Source organism: Alexandromys fortis, unplaced genomic scaffold (assembly GCF_014885135.2).
Source record: "Alexandromys fortis isolate MF-2015 unplaced genomic scaffold, M_Fortis_MF-2015_v1.1 scaffold_64, whole genome shotgun sequence".
Taxonomy (NCBI): domain Eukaryota; kingdom Metazoa; phylum Chordata; class Mammalia; order Rodentia; family Cricetidae; genus Alexandromys; species Alexandromys fortis.
In genome coordinates, this window is record NW_026067976.1 from 4,620,891 (window position 1) to 4,643,839 (window position 22,949).

General features: G+C 39.1%; 1 protein-coding gene across 9 annotated transcripts in view; it reads right to left on the bottom strand.

The window, feature by feature from the left end:
- Positions 1-4,794: 4,794 nt before the first annotated feature.
- Cntln (centlein) overlaps positions 4,795-22,949 on the bottom strand; it is a 235,960-nt gene continuing 217,805 nt past the window's right edge. For 5 of the 9 annotated variants that reach the window (XM_050157428.1, XM_050157429.1, XM_050157427.1 and 2 more), the window contains 3 exons: positions 20,871-21,056; positions 17,955-18,032; positions 4,796-6,079 (listed from right to left, as the gene is read on the bottom strand). In XM_050157428.1, coding sequence (XP_050013385.1) covers positions 5,978-6,079; positions 17,955-18,032; positions 20,871-21,056 — 366 coding nt within the window. In that variant the 3' untranslated portion in view covers positions 4,796-5,977. Of the gene's footprint in view, positions 6,080-17,954; positions 18,033-20,870; positions 21,057-22,949 lie in introns of all 9 variants that reach the window. The other 4 variants (XM_050157430.1, XM_050157431.1, XM_050157433.1 and 1 more) reach the window with 2 other exon arrangements.

Consider the following 22,949-nt stretch of genomic DNA (forward strand, 5'->3'; position numbering starts at 1 on the left):
TGTTTAATTATTTTTAAGCTTTGAGAATTCTTTATTTTCAGCATGAGTGCTGTGTCAGCTGTGAGGTTGACAGATATGATTTGGACAAGCAAAGAATATATCTGTAACAAGTTATTCCCCGAACAAATGTTTTAAATTTTGATGACATTGACCAGTTTTTCCATCCTGCAGCATGTTTTTGGTGTATGTCTTGGAGTTTCTCACTAAACCTTGGGTCCTGGAAGATTTTCTTTCATATTGTCTTTTATATCTTATGTTTAGATGTATGACTCATTTTGAGACTATGTCTTTTAAAATGATTAACAAAGCATTAACACTAAAGCTGGAGAGAGGGTTCAGAGGTACACCATTACTTGTGGTGTAAGAATGAGGACCTGAGTTCAAATTTCAACCACTCGCATAAAAGCCAGGCTGTAACCTCAGAGGAGACAGGGAGAGTCTATTCTGGGAGCTTACTGGCCAGATAATCTAGCAGAAATATTGAGCTCCAGATTCACTGTGAGACAGTCTCACAGTATAAGAAGTGACTGAGGAGGACACCAGAGTAATGGTTATACAGTTAGAGACACTTAGGTAGCACAAGAGAGTATCTTACTATATATACATCTATATATTTGAGAATTAATATATATTTGATCATATTAAATTCTTCCCAGATCCATCCCTTCACTACCCATCCAATTTTGTTTTTTGGTTTTGATTAAGCCCATCAAAAACAAATTTTGCTGTCCATTTCAAGTATTCTTGGATATATAGCTGTCTACTGGAGTGTGGGCTACACTTTTAGGGAACAAGGATGCTTCATCATCCAGAAGCTAACACTTGTCAATACTTCCTTTACTGTCTCTTCATCTGTGTTCCAATACGTGGGGTTATGGTTAAATTCTATTTTTTAATGTAAGGATATCCAGTTGCTTCCTAATTTTTTTGAAGTGGTTATTTCGCCTCTACAGGATTTTTGAGCTTTTGCCTACAATCAGTTGGGCATATCCCTGGCTTTCTATTTTATTCCACTGGCCTGTTATTCCTTTGCTAATACCACACGCTTGTTAGTATGGCTAAATGACACAACTTGAAATGTAGCATACTATTAATGTACTTCATATTTACTTTGCTTGCCACATAAATCATAGAATAATCATACTAAACTAAACTTTGGAAATATTTTGTCACATTTTATTATACATAATATCCCCATTCATGTTTTTAGTAGGACTCATTTACTTAAGCCTTTGGTTTGTTACATAAGTGTTTTATAGCTTTGATATGTAAGTACTGAAGATGTCAAATTCATACCACAGTATGTCATTCATCGGGAAATAATTTACAATCACAATCTTGGTTTCTACACATTTATCACTAATATGTAGACATTCAGCTGAGATTTGTTGTGTACTCTTGGACACCAGCAGCTTGATGAACATTTTTGTTGTTTGCCTATTTTAGAAACAGATTTCTTTCCTTCCGATTTTATGTGTTAATTTCCTTCACTGCCTTTTGTTACCTTGTTATGCAGAGTAGATGTTTTCATATTGGATTTAAAGAGAATACTGAGAGCTGAATAACATCTTTGCTGACTTCAGGAGAAAGGCTGTCTCCATCTTTTCACACAATGTTGGTAGTAGATATTTTGAAGATACTCTTAATCAAAATAAGGCACTACTTCAATTTGTTTCTGAAGTCCCTTTTTACTTTTGGGGCTTTTTAACCATTCATTTTGTGTGGAGTGTGAGCACAATGTCATAGTCATGTGTGGTTAGGAGACAACTTGTGGGAGTTGCTTCTCTCTTTCTGTGTGGATTCTGGGAATCACAGGTTTATAGGGTTGGTAGTCAGTGACCTTATACACTAAGTCATCTTGCTGGTCCTTGTGCTGACTTCTTCATCTTATTATTATATGGTATTTACTTTTTAGTTTGTTAATAAAGTGACTCAACCTTCTTTGTATCTTCTGATCAAGGACCTGCATGAACACATGAATGTGAATATAAAGTTATGAATGATATGTTAACAAGTTATATTAGTTTTCTATTGTTGCACTCAGAAATTACCATTAACTCCCCAAGAAACAAGAAACGCTATTCCCTACTAGATCTGGATGTTCAAACTCACTGGGCTAATCAGTTTGTGCCACGGTTCTTCTAAAGGAAGCATATTTTCTTCCCTTTTCAAATCTCCAAGAGTCACTTAAGGTCCTTTGCTTATGGGCTCCTTCCTCCATATTTAAAACCAGGAGTACAGCATTTTTAGATTTCTCTGTCCTTTTGCTTGTAACTGGAAATACATACCCTTTTTTCACTCTCTCCCTCATTCTCTCTCTCTCTCTCCCACTATCTGAATCTGCAAAGTCCTTTATTACTGACTTGCAGGGAGAGCCCTCAGTCAGCACCAGGGGAATGTAAAAAAATAAATCTGCGAATGTGGCATGGGCTAGGCTTTCCTATCTGAGAAGTTAGCAAGAAAACACATGCTTCTTGCTGTTAACCTAAGAAAACAGTAACAAACACAAACTTTCCTGAAGGTAACCTTCTCTTTTATATGGATTTAAGTAATCTCTTTCTTGACAGTCCCTCTAGTTATATCTCTTTACATACACACCTCTCTCCAGCAGTTACATCTCTCCTCTACACACATTTGTCTCTCTGCTCTGTCACGTTTCTTCACACACTACTACATCATTCACTCAGTCCATCACTCATGCACTCTCGTGTAACTACATCTGTTTCTTTATATGTCTTATACCCCTCACATTTCTCTCACACTTCTCTCTCTATACATTCTGCCACATCTCCTTGGACCATACACATCCACTCTCACACTCATTCACTGTCTCACACGTCTTTCCCTCCAGGCACCTTCTTTAGAGCTCTATGCAGCCACCTCTCTCTACGCCACTGCTGCTTCTTCTCACAGCCAAATCTGGACAAGTATAAATTACATTTTCAGGGCCCAACCCATTCTCATAACACATGATAAGTCATGTAGTTTCTCTTAGGCTAAGCAGGTCTCATTGACCCACCAGTGAGTAAAGTTCAGCCAAGCACGTAGCTCAAATGGTTAGAGTTCCCAGACAGAAAATGACATTAGAATTCAAGACTTAATAACAATTAATTAGCTGGACCTTGAGTGGTAGGGAGGATGTGTAGATTAAAGTTGCTTTAAGCTCTGACCTTGAATCAGCAACAAACAACAACCAGGAAAATAACCTCATGTATTTGTCTCTAGGGGCAACCAGATATTCATCTCCAGGGGTGTTGAAGGAGCTGCGGGCTGCATTCCTGCCACCCAGCTCCCGGCCCCATGGTTAGCTTATGCCCCAAAATAACAACACACAAATTGTATTCTTTTAAATACTGCTTGGCCCATTAGCTCTAGCCTCTTCTTGGCTCTCATATCTTGCCTAACCCATTTTTAGTAATCTGTGTAGCACCAGTCTTACCAGGAAAGATTCAGCATGTCTGACCTGGTGGCTTGCTTCATCGTGTCTGCCCTGGAGAGAGAGGCATCGTGTCTTAGCTCACTTCCTCTTCCTCCCAGCATTCTGTTCTGTTTACTCCACCCACCTAAAGGCTGGCCTATCAAATGGGCCAAGGCAGTTTCTTTATTAGCCAATGACCTTCCTCCATCACAGGGGCAACCAGCCTGCTTTGAATTTGTTCTGGAGTCTATATCAGTTGTCTGTGTAAAAGGCTGTCTTTATGAATGATAATCCGATGTCAATCTGAGTAATATGAAATATCCTAGTATTATTTCTATTCATCAAAATTAAATATTTAAGCAGAAATCATCTTCCTGACCATCCAAAGCTATATGTGTGCCCAATAGATGGAATATGTTCATTAGATAAACACACAAGCAGTGGGAAAACACCCAAAGTTGTTCTTAGGGAAGAAATAAAATGGCACATAAGAGAAATTATGGGCAGATACAAACAATTATGTACAGTCAGTCACCTAATGGCCTTGCAAGGTGGGGCTTTCCAACAAAAATTATGTCTAGTGAATTGGCCTTCTGAACACTAGTTGCCACCTGCTGTATACCCCCATGGTCCTCTGCAGCCCTAGCCACATTAAGAAATTCAGAAATTACAGGGTAAACATTGTAAAAGACCGTTTCCCAGGCTATCTCATTTTCTTCCTTGCTGTATCCTGCTTCTCTTTCTTTTAAGGTAGGCTTATTTTTACTTTTATAACAAAATTCTGTTTTAGGTTGTTATACCTGAAACTGTGTAATTTTCTGACTGACACTCTCCCGTGAGTGGTAACACCGTGAGGAGTGCCGACTCTGGTTATCTATGTGTACTGCACTCTTTAGTGTCAGTATAATGTCATACAGCACAAGATTCTGCTATCCAGTGCAGGGCAAAATGAAACACCCTGCTCTGTGTCTTACGAGTATGAGTTTAATAGCTATAGCAGGTTGAATATGTACTATTTTTTTCTTCTTTGATGTAGGGTTTCTCTATAGCTTTGGTGCCTCTCCTGGAACTAGCTCTTGTAGATCAGGCTGGTCTCAAACTCACAGAGATCTGCCTGCCTCTGCCTCCTGAGTGCTGGGATTAAAGGCATGCACCACCACTGCCAGGCTGTACTAATATTTTTAGCTTCCAGTAATCCAGCATTTGTGACTTGACTGTCTTGCTTGAGCTGTGTCGCTGTGCTGAAGCATGCTGAGTAGCAGTGCCAAGTGAGGAGAGTACCACATTCAGCCTGTCATTCACCAGCTCCACGACCACAGTGTTAACGCTCTGCCAACTGGTGTGCAAAAGGAATGAGCGTCTTGAAATTTCAGTAACTCTTTATTGATAAGACATTAAAATTGAATCTCATATAATTTTACATGCTACAAGGTGTTTTTTAAACAATTTAATAAAGTAAGAAAAATTTAGTCTGTGGACCATATAAAAATAGGTGGTAGGGCAGATTCAGCTAAGGGCCTTAATTTGCCAACCACTGCCATAATCTCATGGAATCTACATTCTTAAGGATAAATGAGAATAAACCATAAAACAAAAATGTGACTATATTAAAAGCAGATTATTTTGTGCTAAACAGGAGGGAACTGGCAAAGTGAATCTGAATAATGAGAAGACGGGTATGAATAAAGTAACACGCAGAGAATTCTACAAAGACAGGATACCTGGATCAATTGTGAAGGCCCAAGTTCAGTGACTCAGAGGCACCAAGAGTGTGGCAAGAACACAGTGAGGAAGTGCAGTGAGGGGAACGTTTCGGAACCAGATACAGCGGTCCATCATGACGAGAAGGCATTGCTAATTTGATGACCACAGGAGGAGCTCTACCGCATCCACCCTAACGTGAGACATGCTCTCCTGGCCCTTGCTGCTTTACATGACTGCACAAGAAGATAAAGGAGGAGGAAATGGTTTTTATTTTGCTAGATAGTTCTAGAAAAACACAGTATCTTCTGTATAAGTCAGTATGTAAATAAGAACAGATACAATCAACCACACAATAGCTTCATTCAATGCTCCTCCTTCATGTTAAGATAATTTACTTATATTTTCTCATCGCACAAATATATCATTCACTGGATAACAAAGGGTCATTTATAACAATTTTATGCAAAAGTCTAGTTTTCATATAAAATTTACAATATTAAGCAATTTATTTCCACCATTTTCTTTTTATACTCAGACTAATATGTATGTGACAAGCTTGTCTTTGCTTTTTTCTTTGTACTCGAAGGAAATTATTTTAAGTTTGTACTTGTGAAAACATTTTAATCAAATGCTAGACTTTCCTTTTAAGTGGCTATGCACTCAAACTAAACTAGTTAAACTAGTTACCCTTGTTCAGCAATTGGTTAATTTCAGAGATTTCTTCTTTTGGTATTGAGGCCACTCATTGATAGCTGGAGCAGACACTGTTCTGGACTGTTCACAGGCATAGCACAAGAAATCCTCATATTTGAACACAGATACATACATATATAAATATATACTGCATCTATAGCATTATCTAAAGTCCTTCATAAGTGTGAAATATCCTTCAGTTAGTTTCTTGTTTTCACTTATTTTCTCCAGTATTGCTTCTAGTAAATATGAGGCAAAAGGAAGCTGTAAGAGAAAAAAACAAAAATTATTAAACTCTGTATTTTCTTCAATTCAAAAACATATATACAAGGGCTGATGAGATGACTCAGAAGATAAGGGCCCTTTCCATGAAGCCTGAGCTTCATTCCCAGAATCCACATGGTGGAAGGAGAAACCTGACTACCGAGGTTGTCATCTGACCTACACAGACACACAGATGCACAGACATATACACATACACACTCATGCACACAAGCACACCATATGATCTGCATGTTTACACACGAACACACAAATATGAAAAAGTAATGCAAACTGAATAAAATGGACAAAACCACACACTAAATATCATTAAGGCATTAGATTTTAGCTGTCTGTAACTTTGAAGTTATAATAGTACCCTACTGGATCACTTTCCAAGAGATCTTCCTGGTTAGTGTGGGTAATTTTGGCGTTTCTAATAAAAATGATAAAAGAGCAGAAATAAAATGAAAAAAGATAAACGTCTTATTGACCAATTCATGGTTTACTGACCATGTTAATGATGTAATCTGCAATACAAGCAGCTAAGCCATTCATCTTCAATCAGCTGATCAATAGCAGGTTACAGTCATCTCTGGGGCACACAGGCCCACAGTAGTGGTACTATATGTTCATCAGTCATAAAAGAATGAGAGAGAACTATCAATACACTTGTCTGTATGAGAGCCCAATATCTCAAGAGTTGCAGGATAAAATTTCAGAGAGAAAAAAATGGTGAAAGTATACCCATTGATTAAGTTGTTAAAGTTTGTTTGGTATATCAAAGTGTAATACACATGTTTCAGAAACTGCTGAGTTTATGAAATGTGAACACATTTTAAAATTTCATAATTGATAAAACTTTGCTGGTAGTTTTATTGTTCCTGATGCTTCCTTGGTTTGCTGGTAGAATGTGAACATGCCCACACATGGGTTGTAAGTAAGTCTGGACTGCCACCTCAAATACCCTCTGAAGTTCGACTTATTTCATTTGATCTTATTTCCTCTCTTTGGTTTCATATAAGAAGTCTGTCATAATTAGGAAATTCATTAAATATTTCCTGGGTTTGTCCCTTTGATTGATCAGGAAAATATTATTTTGTTTGTTTCCCTAAAACTGTTAGAATGCTTATAGTATTCATATTTCTTTCCTAGAGGGAAGTCATGTCAGGTTTTTGCTGTGTTAGGACAAGCCCTGGTGGTGTCCCTTGTCAGGACTGAGCTAAGACAGCCAGTCGCTGTCCTCTGTATGGTTCAGCCAAAGGATTTGATCAAGTCGATCAAAATGGTTGTTTCCTGAATTTGAACTGGTAAGAAGAGAAAACATGGGCAGAGATCTTTCCGTATCTTCCTAGTCGATCTGAGTGCATGCCTGCATTCCCCAAACTCAAGACCTTCGCAAGCACATCTCTTTCACCTGAAATTCACCAGGGAGGAAAGTGCCAAGCAGGGTATTTCTTTAAAGGTACAACTGAGCATAAGAAATGTATGCTGACATGAAAGAGTCATCCAGGAGGGAAAACATCATCATAAGCATATATGCACAGCATAGACATTTCAGGGCTAGAAATATGGGAAGAGAGCATTAGATACTAGGAGAAGGGTGTATTTGCTTCTTTTCTTGAGGACAATAACAACAAATTCTTGCTTTGGCAAACAGCATATTTGAGAAGAAGAAAGGAGTTACACTTGATAAAACTGCTAGTTTTACTAATTTGATAATTAAGTCATCAGGGCATTAATGTTAGCTTTTAAAGAATGCATAATAAAAAAAGACTTGTTTTTGTCTAGCACGCACTAGGCCCCAAATGACAAGACCCTGGGGTAACTATTATTTAACTATGTACACAAATACACATTTCTATCTGAAAGCAAAATAGATACAATGGAACAACCTCCCATTTTTATGGGCAGAAATGAATACTTAAAAAGTTTATTCCCTAATATTTTCTAGAAAAATGAATCTCTGATCAAGCAAGTCTGAGTAACGTCAAACTTTAAAACAGTTCCATTATCTCAGGACACATGACTAGAGTGCTTCATGGCACTGTGCTTTTTACTGGGAGTAAAGCTGTCTGTTTTCAAGGCAGCCTTTGGTTCTTCATGGTCTAGTTCATGGTCTCATGTTCAGTTTCTGCTCTAGGGGCTCATGTGGAAGCATGCTGGCTTTGTGATTACCTAGCTAACACGCTATTTCTTACGTTTCTCCTCGAAACTTAGTATTCCTTCTGACTGACATTTATAAGCTTGTTGTTTATTATTGTAATGATAGATGTAATTCAAAATGTCATAGAAAAATATACAATTTGTTCTTTAAGAAATTCACACATGTATATGATGTGTTTTGGTTAAAGACAGCCTGTATTTCCTCTCTTCTAATTCTTCCCCTGTCCCCCACATCACTTTCCCTCCTAACTTCAAGGACTCTGTTTTTGAACCACCTAGTTCACTTGGTGCTCCCTGTGTGGGCATGGGTTGTAGGGCCATCTGCTAAACCGTGAACAGTCTCTAAGGGACCAGACCAATGAAGAAAACTGACCCTCTCCTGCAGCAGCCATCAGCTGCCAATAGCTCCTTGGGTATGGGTGAGATGCTGGGAGATACTCCTCCATCTATGCTGGGATTTTATAAAATTTATAGATCTTCTGAATACAGTTACAGTTGCTGTGAATTCATGTGTACAAAGGTCTTTTCATGACAAATAAGAAAAGAAAATTTAAAAGTATTTAAGGGAGCCATCTCCTTGGTTGACGAGAGCACTTGCTGCACAAGCATGACGTCCTGATTCAGATTCGTGGTGCCTCGAGAAAGCCAGGCATGAGACATGCACCTGGGCATGAGACATGCACCTGGCATGCGGGGTGGACACCAGAGGTCGCCTCCACACAGAAAGCTCCAGGTTTAGTGAGACCCTGTGTCCGGAACACAAGCTGGGGAGTGAGAGAGCAGGACACCCTGTGTCCTCTTCTGGCCTCTAAAAGTTTGTGTAAGGGTGTGGGAACTTGCACATACACATTTGAACAGTATGTGTAACATATACACAAAATAATATAATGCTCAATCTTAATTAAGGAATTTTTAACTGAAAAATTATGTGATTTTTATTAAAATAATCTTAATAAATTTAAAGATAAAATTAAGGAAAGTCAGAATTATAAAACATCTATAAATGGCTATGAACTATTTAATAAACATAAACACTGCTTTCAAATGAGTACATTCCAAAGTCAACTAGTAAGTTCTAGCTCCTTTCACTTGTGACAAATAGCTCCTGCCCTTGAGTCTTATGAGTCTTTCCATGCACCAGGAGCTTCAGTTTTAGAAATAGCACTCCTTCCTAAGTTTATACTATCTATTCATTTAGTAAGATTTTTAGTAAGTTATACAAATATGATTCTGCTTAAGGTAGAATTAATTCACAAAGATTCCTAAGAGATTAAGAATGAGATTTCTCAGTCAGCCATTTTGTTAACTGAGTCTCATCACTTATAGCATATACGGATTATCATCAAAATGCAAATATCACAAATTAATGTTAATCTGAAGTTAGATGGACTATAACAATCTTTAGTGGTGCATAAAAGCTCTCCAAAATCTTCTTAGTTTCATTTTAAAGGATGTAATCATGTCTTTCTCTGTGTGGGTCCATGCATATGAGTGCAGGCACCAGCAGAATTTAGAATGGAGCACTGAGTGCCCTGGAGCTGGAGTTGTGGATGGTTACGAACTGACTGGCATGGGTGCTGCAGCTTATACTTGGGTCCTCTGCAAGAACACATGTATTCATAGCTGCCGAGCCATCCAATAGCCCCCTCCTCAAAAATACTATGAGAATTACATGTACATCATCAGTTCCTGGAACACAGCTCTATATTAGTAAATTAGGACTGAAATGGTACTTAGAATATGGCCTATCTTTAAAAGTCCCATGTCTTGCCTAATCACTTTAAGTACATGTAGAGTTCCAGGGTTACAGGCTTATACCACCACTAATACATTTTTAAGTGTAAAATGTGTTTAAGGAGCAGGCAATCTGCACCTTCTGCTACTTGCGTGTTGAATTATCTCAGGTTGAGAAAAAAACAGGCTAGCTAAAAGATAGACCAGTTATATTTTTCTTCATTATAAAGGGCAAACTCACTAAACAGGAATGAGAAGTCCAAGCTCAGCTGTGTACCAAAGGAACCAAAGGAACTACAGAGAGAGAGAGAGAGAGAGAGAGAGAGAGAGAGAGAGAGCGAGCCCCTGGGCCTCAAGGCGGTTTTTCTCCAGGTACCAGAAAGCCATGCCCTTACTTGGTCCCACCTCTTAAAGATAATTGGCTGACAAAGATTCCCCATCACTTGAGAGTCTACATCAAGAGAAAACTTGTTTCTTCTGGAAGTTTGCAGTTAAAGAAGCAGTTTCTGCATGCATTGTGAAGGCTGCTAAGCCTCTCCAAGAGCTCGGACACAGAAAGCACCACTGTCCTTTTCATGTCAGGATTCTATGTTTGGGGTTAAGTAGCAACTGGAATGGCTAACATACACATTTCATCAAGCACACAGAAAAACAGCACACCTAACAATTACACTGCCTTGCTTTGATGATGGCATGCGGTAGACCACAACATTCAGGGGGCCTGTATGATGTATTTCTCCTATATAAAATGGAGAAGTAAAACTCCTAACTATAAGCGCAGAATGTGGAAATGTGGAGCTGGAAGATTTGATGCTGAGTGAGATTTCTTGATATAAATGTTTATCAGGGATGTCTGAACAACTAAACTTTCCTTGATCCTTCTTAAAGAAGGTCTTCAGCGGCTTGGTTGCCGCTGTTGTAGAATGAGATTTGTTACGGAAGCGATTTCTTGAAGTCAGAAGGGCTTTTATTAACCTCCCTTTTGCTCTTTGGAACTGGTTTGCCACTGTCAGAATCCTAAAATTATTCACACTCAGAAATTGGGGTTAGTGTTCCTGTATAAGGTGAGATTTAAAATGCAGATGTGTGAGAACTATCTTACGAAAACACTGAAGCCTAAAACCCATGACTCCAAGATATCAGTAGTGACTAGAGTTTCAGCTAATAACTAAAAATTGAAAGCTGGTATATTAAAATAAGAATAACCTTTAAATCTCAGGGATAAAGCTAACAGTGTAATCATTTTATTCTTGTGATTTGTTTGAAGATGATTCTTCAAAAGATATTACCTTCATTAATATCTAACTTGAGTTTAAAAATAAAAATATAAAATTTTTATATTATAGCTGCTAGTCAAGAACTGGATACAGTAAGATTCAAGACATTCTAAGGAAGGCCAATGACATTTGCATCCAAACTAAGGGTGCACAGTTTGGTCTGCTGCTATGTGTCCGCTTAATCACACAGCAATATTGACTCATGCACAGACCTACATATCCAAATGGACAGGTCTAACTGGTTACCTCATAATTAAAGAGTGAACATGTTAGAATAATTAGGAATGCCATGAGAAGGAAGAAGTCATCTACAGCTATATTTGGCACTTGATTTTGAACTCTATGTCTTAAAGGTCACTTGGATATCTCCTGCTTGTCCTCAGAGATGCATCTCTTGCAGCATTGCTGAAAGCTGACAGAGAAGGCTGCATCTGATGCCCTCCGATTCTGGTAGAATCTATAATTTATCAGCACTTAAAACTTAAAAATGGCTCTAGAAACCATAGATAAGAACTGAAAATTGTTAAGACTTTACAAATGCTTTAGATTTTTTTCTTTTGCCTCTAGTAATACTTAGATAACATTTAAAGCAACTTGGCAAAGTATCCTATTTATGAAGTCCCTAGGAGATGGTGACCTTTAGTATGATACTTCAGGATTTAGGAAAGGAATTATTAGCAAATTCTTTATGGTCTGGGTAAGTCATATACCATGGAAGAGAAACGTGTGCACGTTTAGGTAGGCCGAGCAGCATCCTCGGCCTGTGATAAGGCTCTACATCGAGTTCCTGTGGGAGATAATTTATGCACTAGGCTTATACCTATTATTAGAATCTCCATGGGAGGCAATGGTCTTAGCTAACCCATGTCTATCAAGCCTCTTTTAAAATCCAAACTAATGACATGTATACTCATAGGCCAAAGGCACTCCTTTACCTTCAAGATAATTCCTTGGACAATGATACTATCCCAGAGACAACCTCATTTCCTAAAACTTCTTGACCTCACTTTGGACCTGTGCTACCTTTAGTGAACATTGAGGCCTCCCACATTCCCTCTATATCCCACCTCCCATACACACTGCAAAAATTTCAACTATGGAAACCTGTTTTGCTGGCAAAGGCAACATACAATAGAACAAACAATATATTTACTACCAGTAGTAAATTCTTTTTAACATGATTCCTTTATCCAAAGTCAAGCACTATATATTAGAGACATGTCTATTTATACATTTACAGTTAAGAGTTATCTAATTGGCTCAGGAACTGCAACACAGTACCACAGACTGAGTGGCTTAAACAAGCATTTCAATCTCACAGTTCAAGAGGTTAGCAAAACTAAAACAAAGACTCGACTGCATCCAGTATTTGCAGGGGGCACTGCTGACTTGTAGGCTGTGGTCTTCTCTGTGTTCCTGTGTGGTACAGAGAAGAAATAGCAAGCTCCTTAATCTCACAGGCTCTAATTCTATTCTTTAATGACCTGCCCTCACGACCTCATCACCTCCCCAGTTGTCATGTCACCTCTAAACAACAACACAGAGTTTTAGAATTCATACCCTGCTGAATACTTTTTTCTAAAAGTTAAGCTGCTTCTTTACCTGAATTAACTTTCAAATTCACAAATTCTCAACACTAGTATTCATACCTAGGCCTTTTGAGCTCACAAATAATGTTTAATATCTAGGTAAGGAGAAGGCTCCTACTTCTAACAAAAGATTGTAAGCTTCTGAAGGCTTATCTCTGTTGGTTGAAGATTAGTGTGTGTGTGTGTGTGTGTGTGTGTGTGTGTGTGTATGTGTGTGTGTGTGAGAGAGAGAGAGAGAGAGAGAGAGAGAGAGATAGAGAGAGAGAGAGAGAGAAAGAGAGAGAGAGAGAGAGAATAAGAGAGAGAGAGAGAGAATTTATCTATATATCCATCAACAGACAGACATTGGGATAGTTTTCACTTGGGTCTGTATGAGCATGGACGTACAAGTACCTTCTCAAGAGGCTGCTTTCAGCTCTGTCAGCAGTGTGCTGAGAAGCAGAATTTCTGGCAACATAAACCTTTTGAGGAGTGGTCAAGGTGCTTTACCTTCCCATCAGTGATGCGCATGGGCTCTGTTTTCACAGAGACCTTGGTATTTTCTTGTTTTATATTAAACTCAGGACCTGAATTATTCCTTTGCCTCCCATGGAGAGCAATGCTGTAGCACAACATAGGCACCCTGTAAACGTTTCCAAATGAGGAGAACATGAAGGACAATCTACTGGTATTTGCATAAGACTTACTTTTAGAACACCAGCCATAAACTGTTTTAATATAACACAAAACAAGCTTTTGAGTAGATAAAACTACACAAAGGTGACATATAATTGTCACAAAGACCGTAGTATAATTTAGAATTTAATAATTTTAAATAACTGCTTTAACCTTAGCGGAAAATGTCTTTTTTCTCAAAAAAAAAAAAAAAAAAAAAGGCTTCAAGTTGTTACTTAAAAAAACCTGAAGCAGGGTGAGTGGAGATTTCTATCTTGCTCTCTCTTCAGGTTGTGAGAAATGTCTATGGGTGACTGTGTGGTTCTGTATGTGTGAGAGCAGGTACGTGTGCATCATGTGAGCATGGACACATGTCACAAATACCATGCAGGCAGCGGCACCCGGAGGTGATGCCTTCAGAGCTCCGTGAGGGACTTAACTTTCACACTGATCATCCCTCCAGCTACAAAGGCCACGGCCATTTGTCACACTCCCAGGCAGTCAGCAGAAGTGAAGAAGGACACCCGAGAAAACAAGCCCCTTAAACTTCAGCATTTGTAAGATCTGAGGCAGTTAAGAGGAACAGACACATCTGAAGCCAAAGGAAAATTTAAGGATGAGAATACAGCCTCGTTCTCAGACACAGAAAGGGAGACGGGGTTAATACAGGGCCAATACAAGTATCTGGACTTTCAATCTTTCCTTGTTCACATAAGAATGTGAAATGTTTTCTTAAACTGAGGCCAGGCCAACAAAAGACTGGGATGAATTAAGGAAAACTATTATTAACTTACTAAAAATTCTATGGCTTCAGTCACTATTTCGTATTTCCTCCCTAACACGCTGGCTCTCTTGACCACTGAAGTTCTTCAGCACACTTCAACTTTCTCATCATGTCGGGCGCTGAGATAATCCATCTTTGATTTGGGACTGGTCATGTGCTCCATGCTTGCACTGCTCTAACTCTGGGCAATGTGGGCAGCTCTCCTGTTTCCACGGCTGCCGTCACCTCTTCCATGTCCAAAACCCTGCACGCTGCCGCCCTGTATCTCTGTAAGGCACACTCTTGCTCAAATGCCAGAATCACCTATTGTCTACTTTCAGCTCTAGTTTTTTCTAATTTTATGTGCATTGGTGTAATAGTGTCAGATCCCTTGGAAATGGAATTACAGACAGTTGTGAGCTGCCATGTGGGTGCTGGGAATTGAACCTGGGCCCTCTAGAAGAGCAGAGGACCACTGAGCCATTTCTCCAGCCCCTCAGCTCTATTCTCATCTACTCCTTAAACTACATAAAAACAAATTTTGGGGTTCCCCTGATCTATACTTCTTTGTCTCCCTCATAAATTGCAAATTTAAAATCATATTAATATAAAAGAAAGTACAAGTAAACGTATTAAGATAAAATTATCCATACCACAGAAAAATAGAAACAGATCTTAGGAAGGCATTTTTCTGAGTGATTCTTACTGCAAACTGCAGAAAATATCAAATACATAAAACTACTAATTACATTATAACTACTTGAAATAGCAAGGCTGTGTCCTTGCCCTCTGCAGTTAAATAAACCCACCTATACATGGGTGGTGACTAAGGACAGTAATAAATACTGTATCATCCCCTTCACCATGCTGCATGTCAGAATCTGCTGTTCATTTGTGGTGAGGGTATCATCATATAAAATGTCTTTATGAAAGCAATCAAGAGGCACGGGGCTGATGAATCTCAATATTCAGGATTCTACCAAACAATACAGAACAACACAGAAGGAGGGCAGACAAGGTATGTCCTACATCTTTATCTTTTAAATGTTTTCATACTGCTATGTCAGAATCAAGTCAGGTTCTGTTGTAGGGAATATGTTCACTTACTCCACAGCCCAAAGGTTGTGTAATGCATGCACAGGAAGACAGAAGCAAACATATTTACAGTTTTGCCCATACAACTCTGTGAGCATCTCAGACTCTGAAAACCTGGTGGGCAAAGGAAACATTTCTGAAAACACCGGACAAAGATAATTGCCGGGATAGAGAGAGAAGAAAAGAGATGTTTTCTATTTTATAGATTTTTTCTTGGGCATAATTATAAAGTGACATCCAAGTGCAACCATTGAAATGCCTATTTTTCTTCCCACAAAATCCAAAGACATCAGCAAAACCACCTTTGTTAGTAATAAAAATAAGAAAGTCTTTGACTTTTTAAATGTTATCATACTGTCACAACAGAATAAAATTAGCTTGAGAAACGGTCTAAAGGCAGATGATGCAGTTCATTATGTAGGGCAGCAACAGCAGTGCTTCTCGGTGTTCATAAAGACTGCTCCATTAAATTTACCTCCAGTCAATAATTAGGAGTCCACAAATAAACCTGTGCAATTAAATCAATACTACCAGGCAATTATATTCCAGAGTCCAGGCTCAGTGGCACAAAAAGGCACTATATCAAACTGCAGTATTAAGCAGCCTGATGCCATTTCAACAGGGAATTTTTAATACTAACTGGACAGAATAAGCATATATCCAGATAATGCAGAATATGTATGTGCACTTTTACATGTGTAAGACACACAGGATACACAAATGCACATACACACACACAAACAACTACTACCTCTAAACTAGGTCTGGGATCAGTATAGCTTTAGCAAGATTTAAACATATTGATTCATTATTTTATGGACATAATTGATGATAAAAATTCTAATGAAGGGAACTACAGGTCCTAGTTACAAGGTGAACACTTAGAAAATCATTACAAGATTATTTCTATCATTTTTAAGCTTAAAAATACTTTATACCAACTATCATTGAACTGCTTGATGTGCCAGGCACTGGGCCGAGCCTGCGCAAACAGCATGATTAAGAAAAGAGCAGAAATGAGCTCTCTAGACTGAAGAGATGTCCCGTCAGTTAAGCGCATGCACTGCTCCTGCAGAAGGCCTAAATTTGTTCCCCAGCACTCATACTGGCAGCTTACAACTTCCTGTAAGTTCAGCTCCAGAGGTATCTGATGTCTCTGGTCTCATCAGTGCACTCATGTGCACCCCCTCCACATACATACGATTCAAAATAAACGTCCATCTTAAGTAAAAGAAGTGACCCCTCTCCTCAAAAATCAAATTGTCATTGTGAAAGGCTTTCTCACACACCTGTGCATCTGTACTTCAACAACTTGAACCAAAACATCACCAATCATATTCTATTACTGAAGCAATTGCAGATAATGTTTCAGAACTATATAAAGTTAACACCAATATCAGTGGCCTGTGTATTATTTCTTTATTGTTCTTTGTCTCTTGTCTTGGTGCTGGGGGTTGCACTTGAGTGAGTGTACATGCTAACCATGGAGATTGAACCACTGGGTTACATCTCCAACCCTTTCATTGCTTTATTCTTGACTTCACTAAAAACACAGTAAACGCTACCTCGCAACACTCATCTAAGATAAGAATACTTATATCAACTTCTGTTTATAATCTTCGCAGAAACAGTCACAGTGTCTTTCAAACGTCACTGATGGATAGGGTTTCCTCTTGCCATCTTGACAATTATGTTTAAGCTTTTATTTATTTCAGCTTGGTTTTCAAATAAACAATTAGGGTGTGGGGGGAAGGGCTACAATGAAAAAGTTTTAGAATGCATTACAAGCTGTCAGTGATGTCAAAACAAAAGCTGGCTATGACTAGAAAAGCAGGGCTCTCACCTGCCAATAACCTGCCCTTGATCACTTACAAGAGGGGCACATCCCAGCAGACTATGTGTGTATTAAAAAAATACTTGAAAGGGGAGGAAAAGTATATCACACTGGTCACAGCAGCAGCCTCAATAGACCCCGCAGGGACTCCAGCTCGTCTTGGCCTTGTCATCCTCTATGCAGCTTTCCACTCGGCCCGGAAAAACGTCGATAGGAAAATGTTTGAGGGGCCTCTGGTGGAAATTTTTTCATTCTTTCTGCATTGACAGGATGCCAAATCAATATTTACTTCCCACTAACAAGCTGCTCGAGGTCTCAGTAGAAAATATTGTAGAGAGTGCGGGAAGACACAGTAATAAACAGCTGTCTGGCTGTGAGGAAAACATGAATTGACTGGAAACAGGTCCACAGTAAAAGGTCACCGAAACCCATGAACTCCTCAGGTGTCCGTATCAACTTCCAACTTTAAAGACACTAATAAAGAATCTCTGTTCCTAAGAGGGCTGGGAGAATGGATCCTTTTCACTCTAGCAAGCAGAGAGGTTGACTCAATAATTTAATTAATGCACTTGCTGAGGCCCATGTTGGCTCTTCCTCAAGGCACTTGCTTCATTTGTTAAGTCCAAAAGTACAAATAGGGGGTTAACTTTCCTGTCTACCTCCGGATCCCTTCTTTACCTAACACAAGTAAATAAGGGTGTCTGCAAAGGTGAGGCCAGGGATGTTTATTCAGAAGCTTTAATAGATGAAGCAAAAAGTGAAATACCTGTCCTTCCAGAAGTTTCTGAATGTACAACAGCCATTCCTTGTCATTTTCAGCATCTATCTTTGTCTTTTCAATTTCCTAAGGAAGATAAAAACAGACACATTAACTGATACGAACGTACTCATTCCACTAGAATTTAGTGGCTCACTATTGACCACATCTATAGGAATATCAACCAAGAGTGACCTGACTCTCCCAAGGTGGAATATTTACATCTATACTATTTATTTTTGTATTTACTTTATAAATATTTATATACAAGTGGAAGCTGTAGCTCTGTTTATTTCATAGTAAATTAGAAATATTTTTTCAGCTTTCACACTGTGGCTCAAGATAGGGATGGTTGGTAGTGGAAAGGACATAACACAGTAAAAAGACAATGGAGAGAGGGTTCAGTGGTTAAGAGCTGCTCTTGCAAAGGCCCTGAGTTTCGTTCCCAGCATCTGTGTCAGGGGACTTACAACAGCCTGCAACTCCAACTCTAAGGAACCCAATTCTATCTTCTGCCCTCCCCCCTCCCCGAGTCCCCCTCTCACACACACAGACACACACAGCCCCACCACACGTGAAAAAATAGAAGCATTTGAGAAACTGACACTCACTGAAATTTACTACGTGTCAATCGTCACACTAGGCTCTTCGCACAGCCTCTCATACTTTTAACATGAATTATTACAATTGGATGCTGTTTAAAGAACATAATTCAGGCACTACACTGCACCCCTTAATCTCTAAAGATGTATAGTTCATTCTAAACACACTCTGGTCTGTAATTAAGCACAGAGAATACATCGACACATTTAGAGCAGTGTATTTGTACTGAAGTTCCTTTTATTCCCAGAAGGGTTTGCAGACTGTGTGGCATGTGAGGCCACTGGCAGAGTTCTCATGTATCAGACTGTATCAGCTCAGAAGCAGGAACCCGGCTTCACCACAGTCATGTTCTCCAGTGTTTGCGACTGTGAGGAACCTTTTCTAAGTCACACACGTAAAAAGAGACAACATCCCCAAAAGCCAGTACAAGCAGTAGGGATAAATAACCTCTTCTCTTTGGACGAACACGTTGCTCAACCTGGATATAGTAGGGAGGGCCTTGGACCTTCCCCAAAGCAATGTGCCTCACCCTCTTGGAGGATTGGATGGGGGTGGAGTGGGAGGGTGTGTGGAGGGAATGCGAGGAGGGGAGGGAGTGAGAACTTGGATTGGTATTTTTTAAAAATCTAATAATAAAAAAAGAGACAACATCATCTAATTTCTTCATTCAAATGGAGTGAGGTTTTTCTAATTTACAGCCATGAGAGAGCATTCTCTTAATAGAAACAACAGTATTCTGTGTTCCCAAGCATGTGACTCATGCGCTCGCGCGCACCCATGTGTGTGTGTGTGTGTGTGTGTGTGTGTGTGTGAGCACTCGGCCACAAGGGCATATACTGTCACATGGGTACACCACCAATCCAAACTCTAATTAGGTGTCTGCACCAAGCATAGCCAAGGCCCTTGGCTAGGCACTGCTGTCTCCCGTGTACCTTGTTTGATCCTACATGTGATAATATTCTTTTACTTCCATGTCCAGAGTTAGGCAAAAAGTCACAGATGCTGGCTCAAATGTGAGACTGGGAAGTGGGGAAAGTGTGGCTCACCATCCCACTCACCCAAAGGATGAAAGTAATCTCTACAGAATTCCTTTGGATCTTTTCCAAAGATTCTTGGCAGTTAAGTATCTTTGCACTATAGATCTTCTGTGCAATAAAAATCTCTAAGATGCTCAAGTGGGCAGGCATCTTATAGAGGATGGTCTCATACAAATATTTAAACCTATTGCTTTAGTTCATCATTGAGAAAATATTTACTGGGATAATTTTGGTATCATCCTGTCTTAAATTTTCAATCATTACATAACTGAAGACTTCTATTCTCAGGAACAAGCATCCTTCAGAGATCTAAAGAATACTATAGATACTATAGATCATTTCCCCACGGCCCACTGCAAGGAATATAATCCACTCAACAGGAGTAGATTTTAAAACAATAAATATTTTCAAGAAATAGGATAATCAAAATAATTATAGATTCAGCCAAGAAAGCCAATAAGTTTGTTACCTACAAAAAAAAATCCCACATAAGAGATTTTTATCAAATCAATGGTGACTTGCCTAAACTAAGTCCAGTCAAAGTGGTGACTTAGGAATAGTGATGTCCGGGAGAAGGGGGGGGGGCTCAGCAGTTAAGAGCATCTGACTCTCCTGCAGAGGATGCGGGTTGGTTACAAGCACCAATGTGGTGGTACATCATTATCCATAACTCCAGCTCCAATGGTCCTGATGCCTGCTTCTATCACCAGGTATGTATGTGGTACAAATACATACATCAAGGCAAAGCACTCACATGCATAAAATAAAATAGATAATTACTGCTTGATGTGATGGTACAGACCCATAGTCTGAAAGGGTCAAGAGGCTGAAGGATCAAGGAGGATCACTTGAGTCTAGAAGTTTGAGACCAGCCTGACCAACATAGTAAGGACTTTGCTTCAAACCATCCACACACACACACACACACACACACACACACACACACACACACAATGACAAAAACGCTGGCTACAAGATCTATAACATGATTAGTTAAAGAGAATAGAGGAGACAGGAAGAGATAAGAAGACTGACATGTATAACAAGCAACATGAATTTTCCTAATTCCTCCTTATGCCTGTTTTCCTCCCCTGTTACATTTTGGACTCATTTCTATATTATATATTGAATTTCTATAAAGGCATTGAGTTGGCTATACTATAAATACATTTCTTCGACACCTTGACAATAATCCCATAAAATGAAATTCAAATTATAAAACAAACAATATATTTAGATAAAAGTGCAGAAATCTCTATATTAATGAATATGTAATTTATCTTACCACTTCATCTTCTGTGTCCAGTATTTCCTCGAGGTCTGATCGTGAAATGTTCAGGATGGATGCTGCCAAGGTCTGTGCTTTATGGGTTGAGGTTTTACAAGCATGTCTGTTTCTCTGCATCTTCTTAAGCTCTCTGATTTGATGTCTGGTCCTATGGACATCACTTTGTAACTCTTTGACCAAAGCCTAAAACATATTGGAAAGAACATGGGTTCATATGGAAGTCATAATGAAGACAAAGTGGCCAAACCATAAAAATGTGACTGTACTAGCAAATCATTTTTATTAAGGTTACCGTGATTTTATTTATTTTGGAAGAGAACTGACTGCTATCTACTCATTTCCATTATGTAGTAAAAACCTCTCTTAAATCACCTCTTAACTACCTGTCATTATTAAGCACTGCTCTCTAAACTCACCGTTAGATACGCTAACTGGTGTCTGGTTGGTCAAGCTTGCCACCTGTTATCACGATAAAGCACACTTGAGTTGATGAGATAGTTCTACCTATCTGTAAACATACTATTTGCATGGTAATTATAATAGGCCATTGCATGGTGGGTTCAATTGTTATATAGCTGATGAAAGATGGCCACTGAAAAGGTCACTTCTGTAATATTTTACAAAAACCAGACATTCTTTGGAAAAACCCGAGAACAAGTCGAGTAACAGTACAATTAAATCATGCAATGTAAAGAGGGGAGGGGTGAACGCTAGAACAATGCTACAAACATCTTCAAGTTCTTCCTTTGAGAAATCAACAAGTGCTAGCTTATGTCACTCCAAGGGCAAATAGAAGGAAAAAAAAGCACATTTTACTTTGTATGATCAGAGTTCTGTGTTCGGTGTGGTGATACAAGTATAGCTTTGGGAGCCCAATGCAGGTGGCAGGTATTGTTATAGTTGGCTCCTAAATACATTGTCATGTATATCACTAAGATGAATATTTTTAGCTCTTCTGAGATCAAATTACAGCACAGTGAAATACATATATCTTAATGGTATAGTTTTATGAAGTTTTACTAAATGAAAACTTTGGCTAAGCTATACCCAGGTCAAAGTAGATAGCATTTTCCTTCTGTTATGGCTTGGATCCCTCATAGGCTAAGTAAAAGTGAACACTTGGTTCCTAGCTAGTGTGTTTAGGATGCTACAGGGCCTTTAGGAGGTAGAGCCTAGCTGGTCGAACTCATCCACTGGGGGCGGGATTGGAGGTTTACAACCTGGCTCCAGTCCTCTTGTCTCTGGACATGTAAGATGCCTCTGATCTGTCGTCACAGCTGTCAAGAACTGTCACAGCTAAGCCTTACCACCAGGATACAGTCGAACCTAGACCAAGAGTCCAAACAAAACCTCTCTGAAGTTGCTTCTTGTCAAGCATATGCCATTACTTGAACAACTTCATTCATGTCCTTTTTTGGTTGTGGTACTTTGAATGTAACTGGCCCCCATAACCTCAGAGGAAGTGACACTATGAAAAAGTGTGGCTTTGTTGGATTGGGTATTGTCTTGTTGGGGGAAGAGTGCCATTGTGGGGGTTGGCTCTGAGGTTTCCTATGGTCAGACTACTGCCCAGTCTTCTTCCTGTTGCTGCAAGATGTAGGACCCTCAGCTATTCCTCCAGCACCTCCTCTGCCTGCATGCTACCATGCTCCCCGGCATGATGATAATGGACTGAACCTCTGAAATTGTAAACAAGTTGCCCCAATTAAATGTTTCCTTTATAAGACTTGCTCTGGTCATGGTGTCTCTTCACAGCAACAAAATCCCTAAGACACTGGTTAATTCCTAGTCAGTCAGTTTTCCTAGTATCATTTATTGAAGAAATAGTACTTTCACTGCCACATGCTTTCCTTGTCTGTCACTTATTAGTTAATAATATAGATATAGATTTCTTAATGATCTCTCTACTCTGTTCAGTGGTTTATGCTTTTTCTTTTATGTCAATATCATGAAGGTTTGATTACTGTAACTTTGTGATATAGTTTCAAACCAGAAAGTATAATACCTCTAGCTTAGCTCTTCTTGCTCAACATTGCTTTGTTAAGTCAACATCTTTTGTGGTTTCATCCAAGTTTT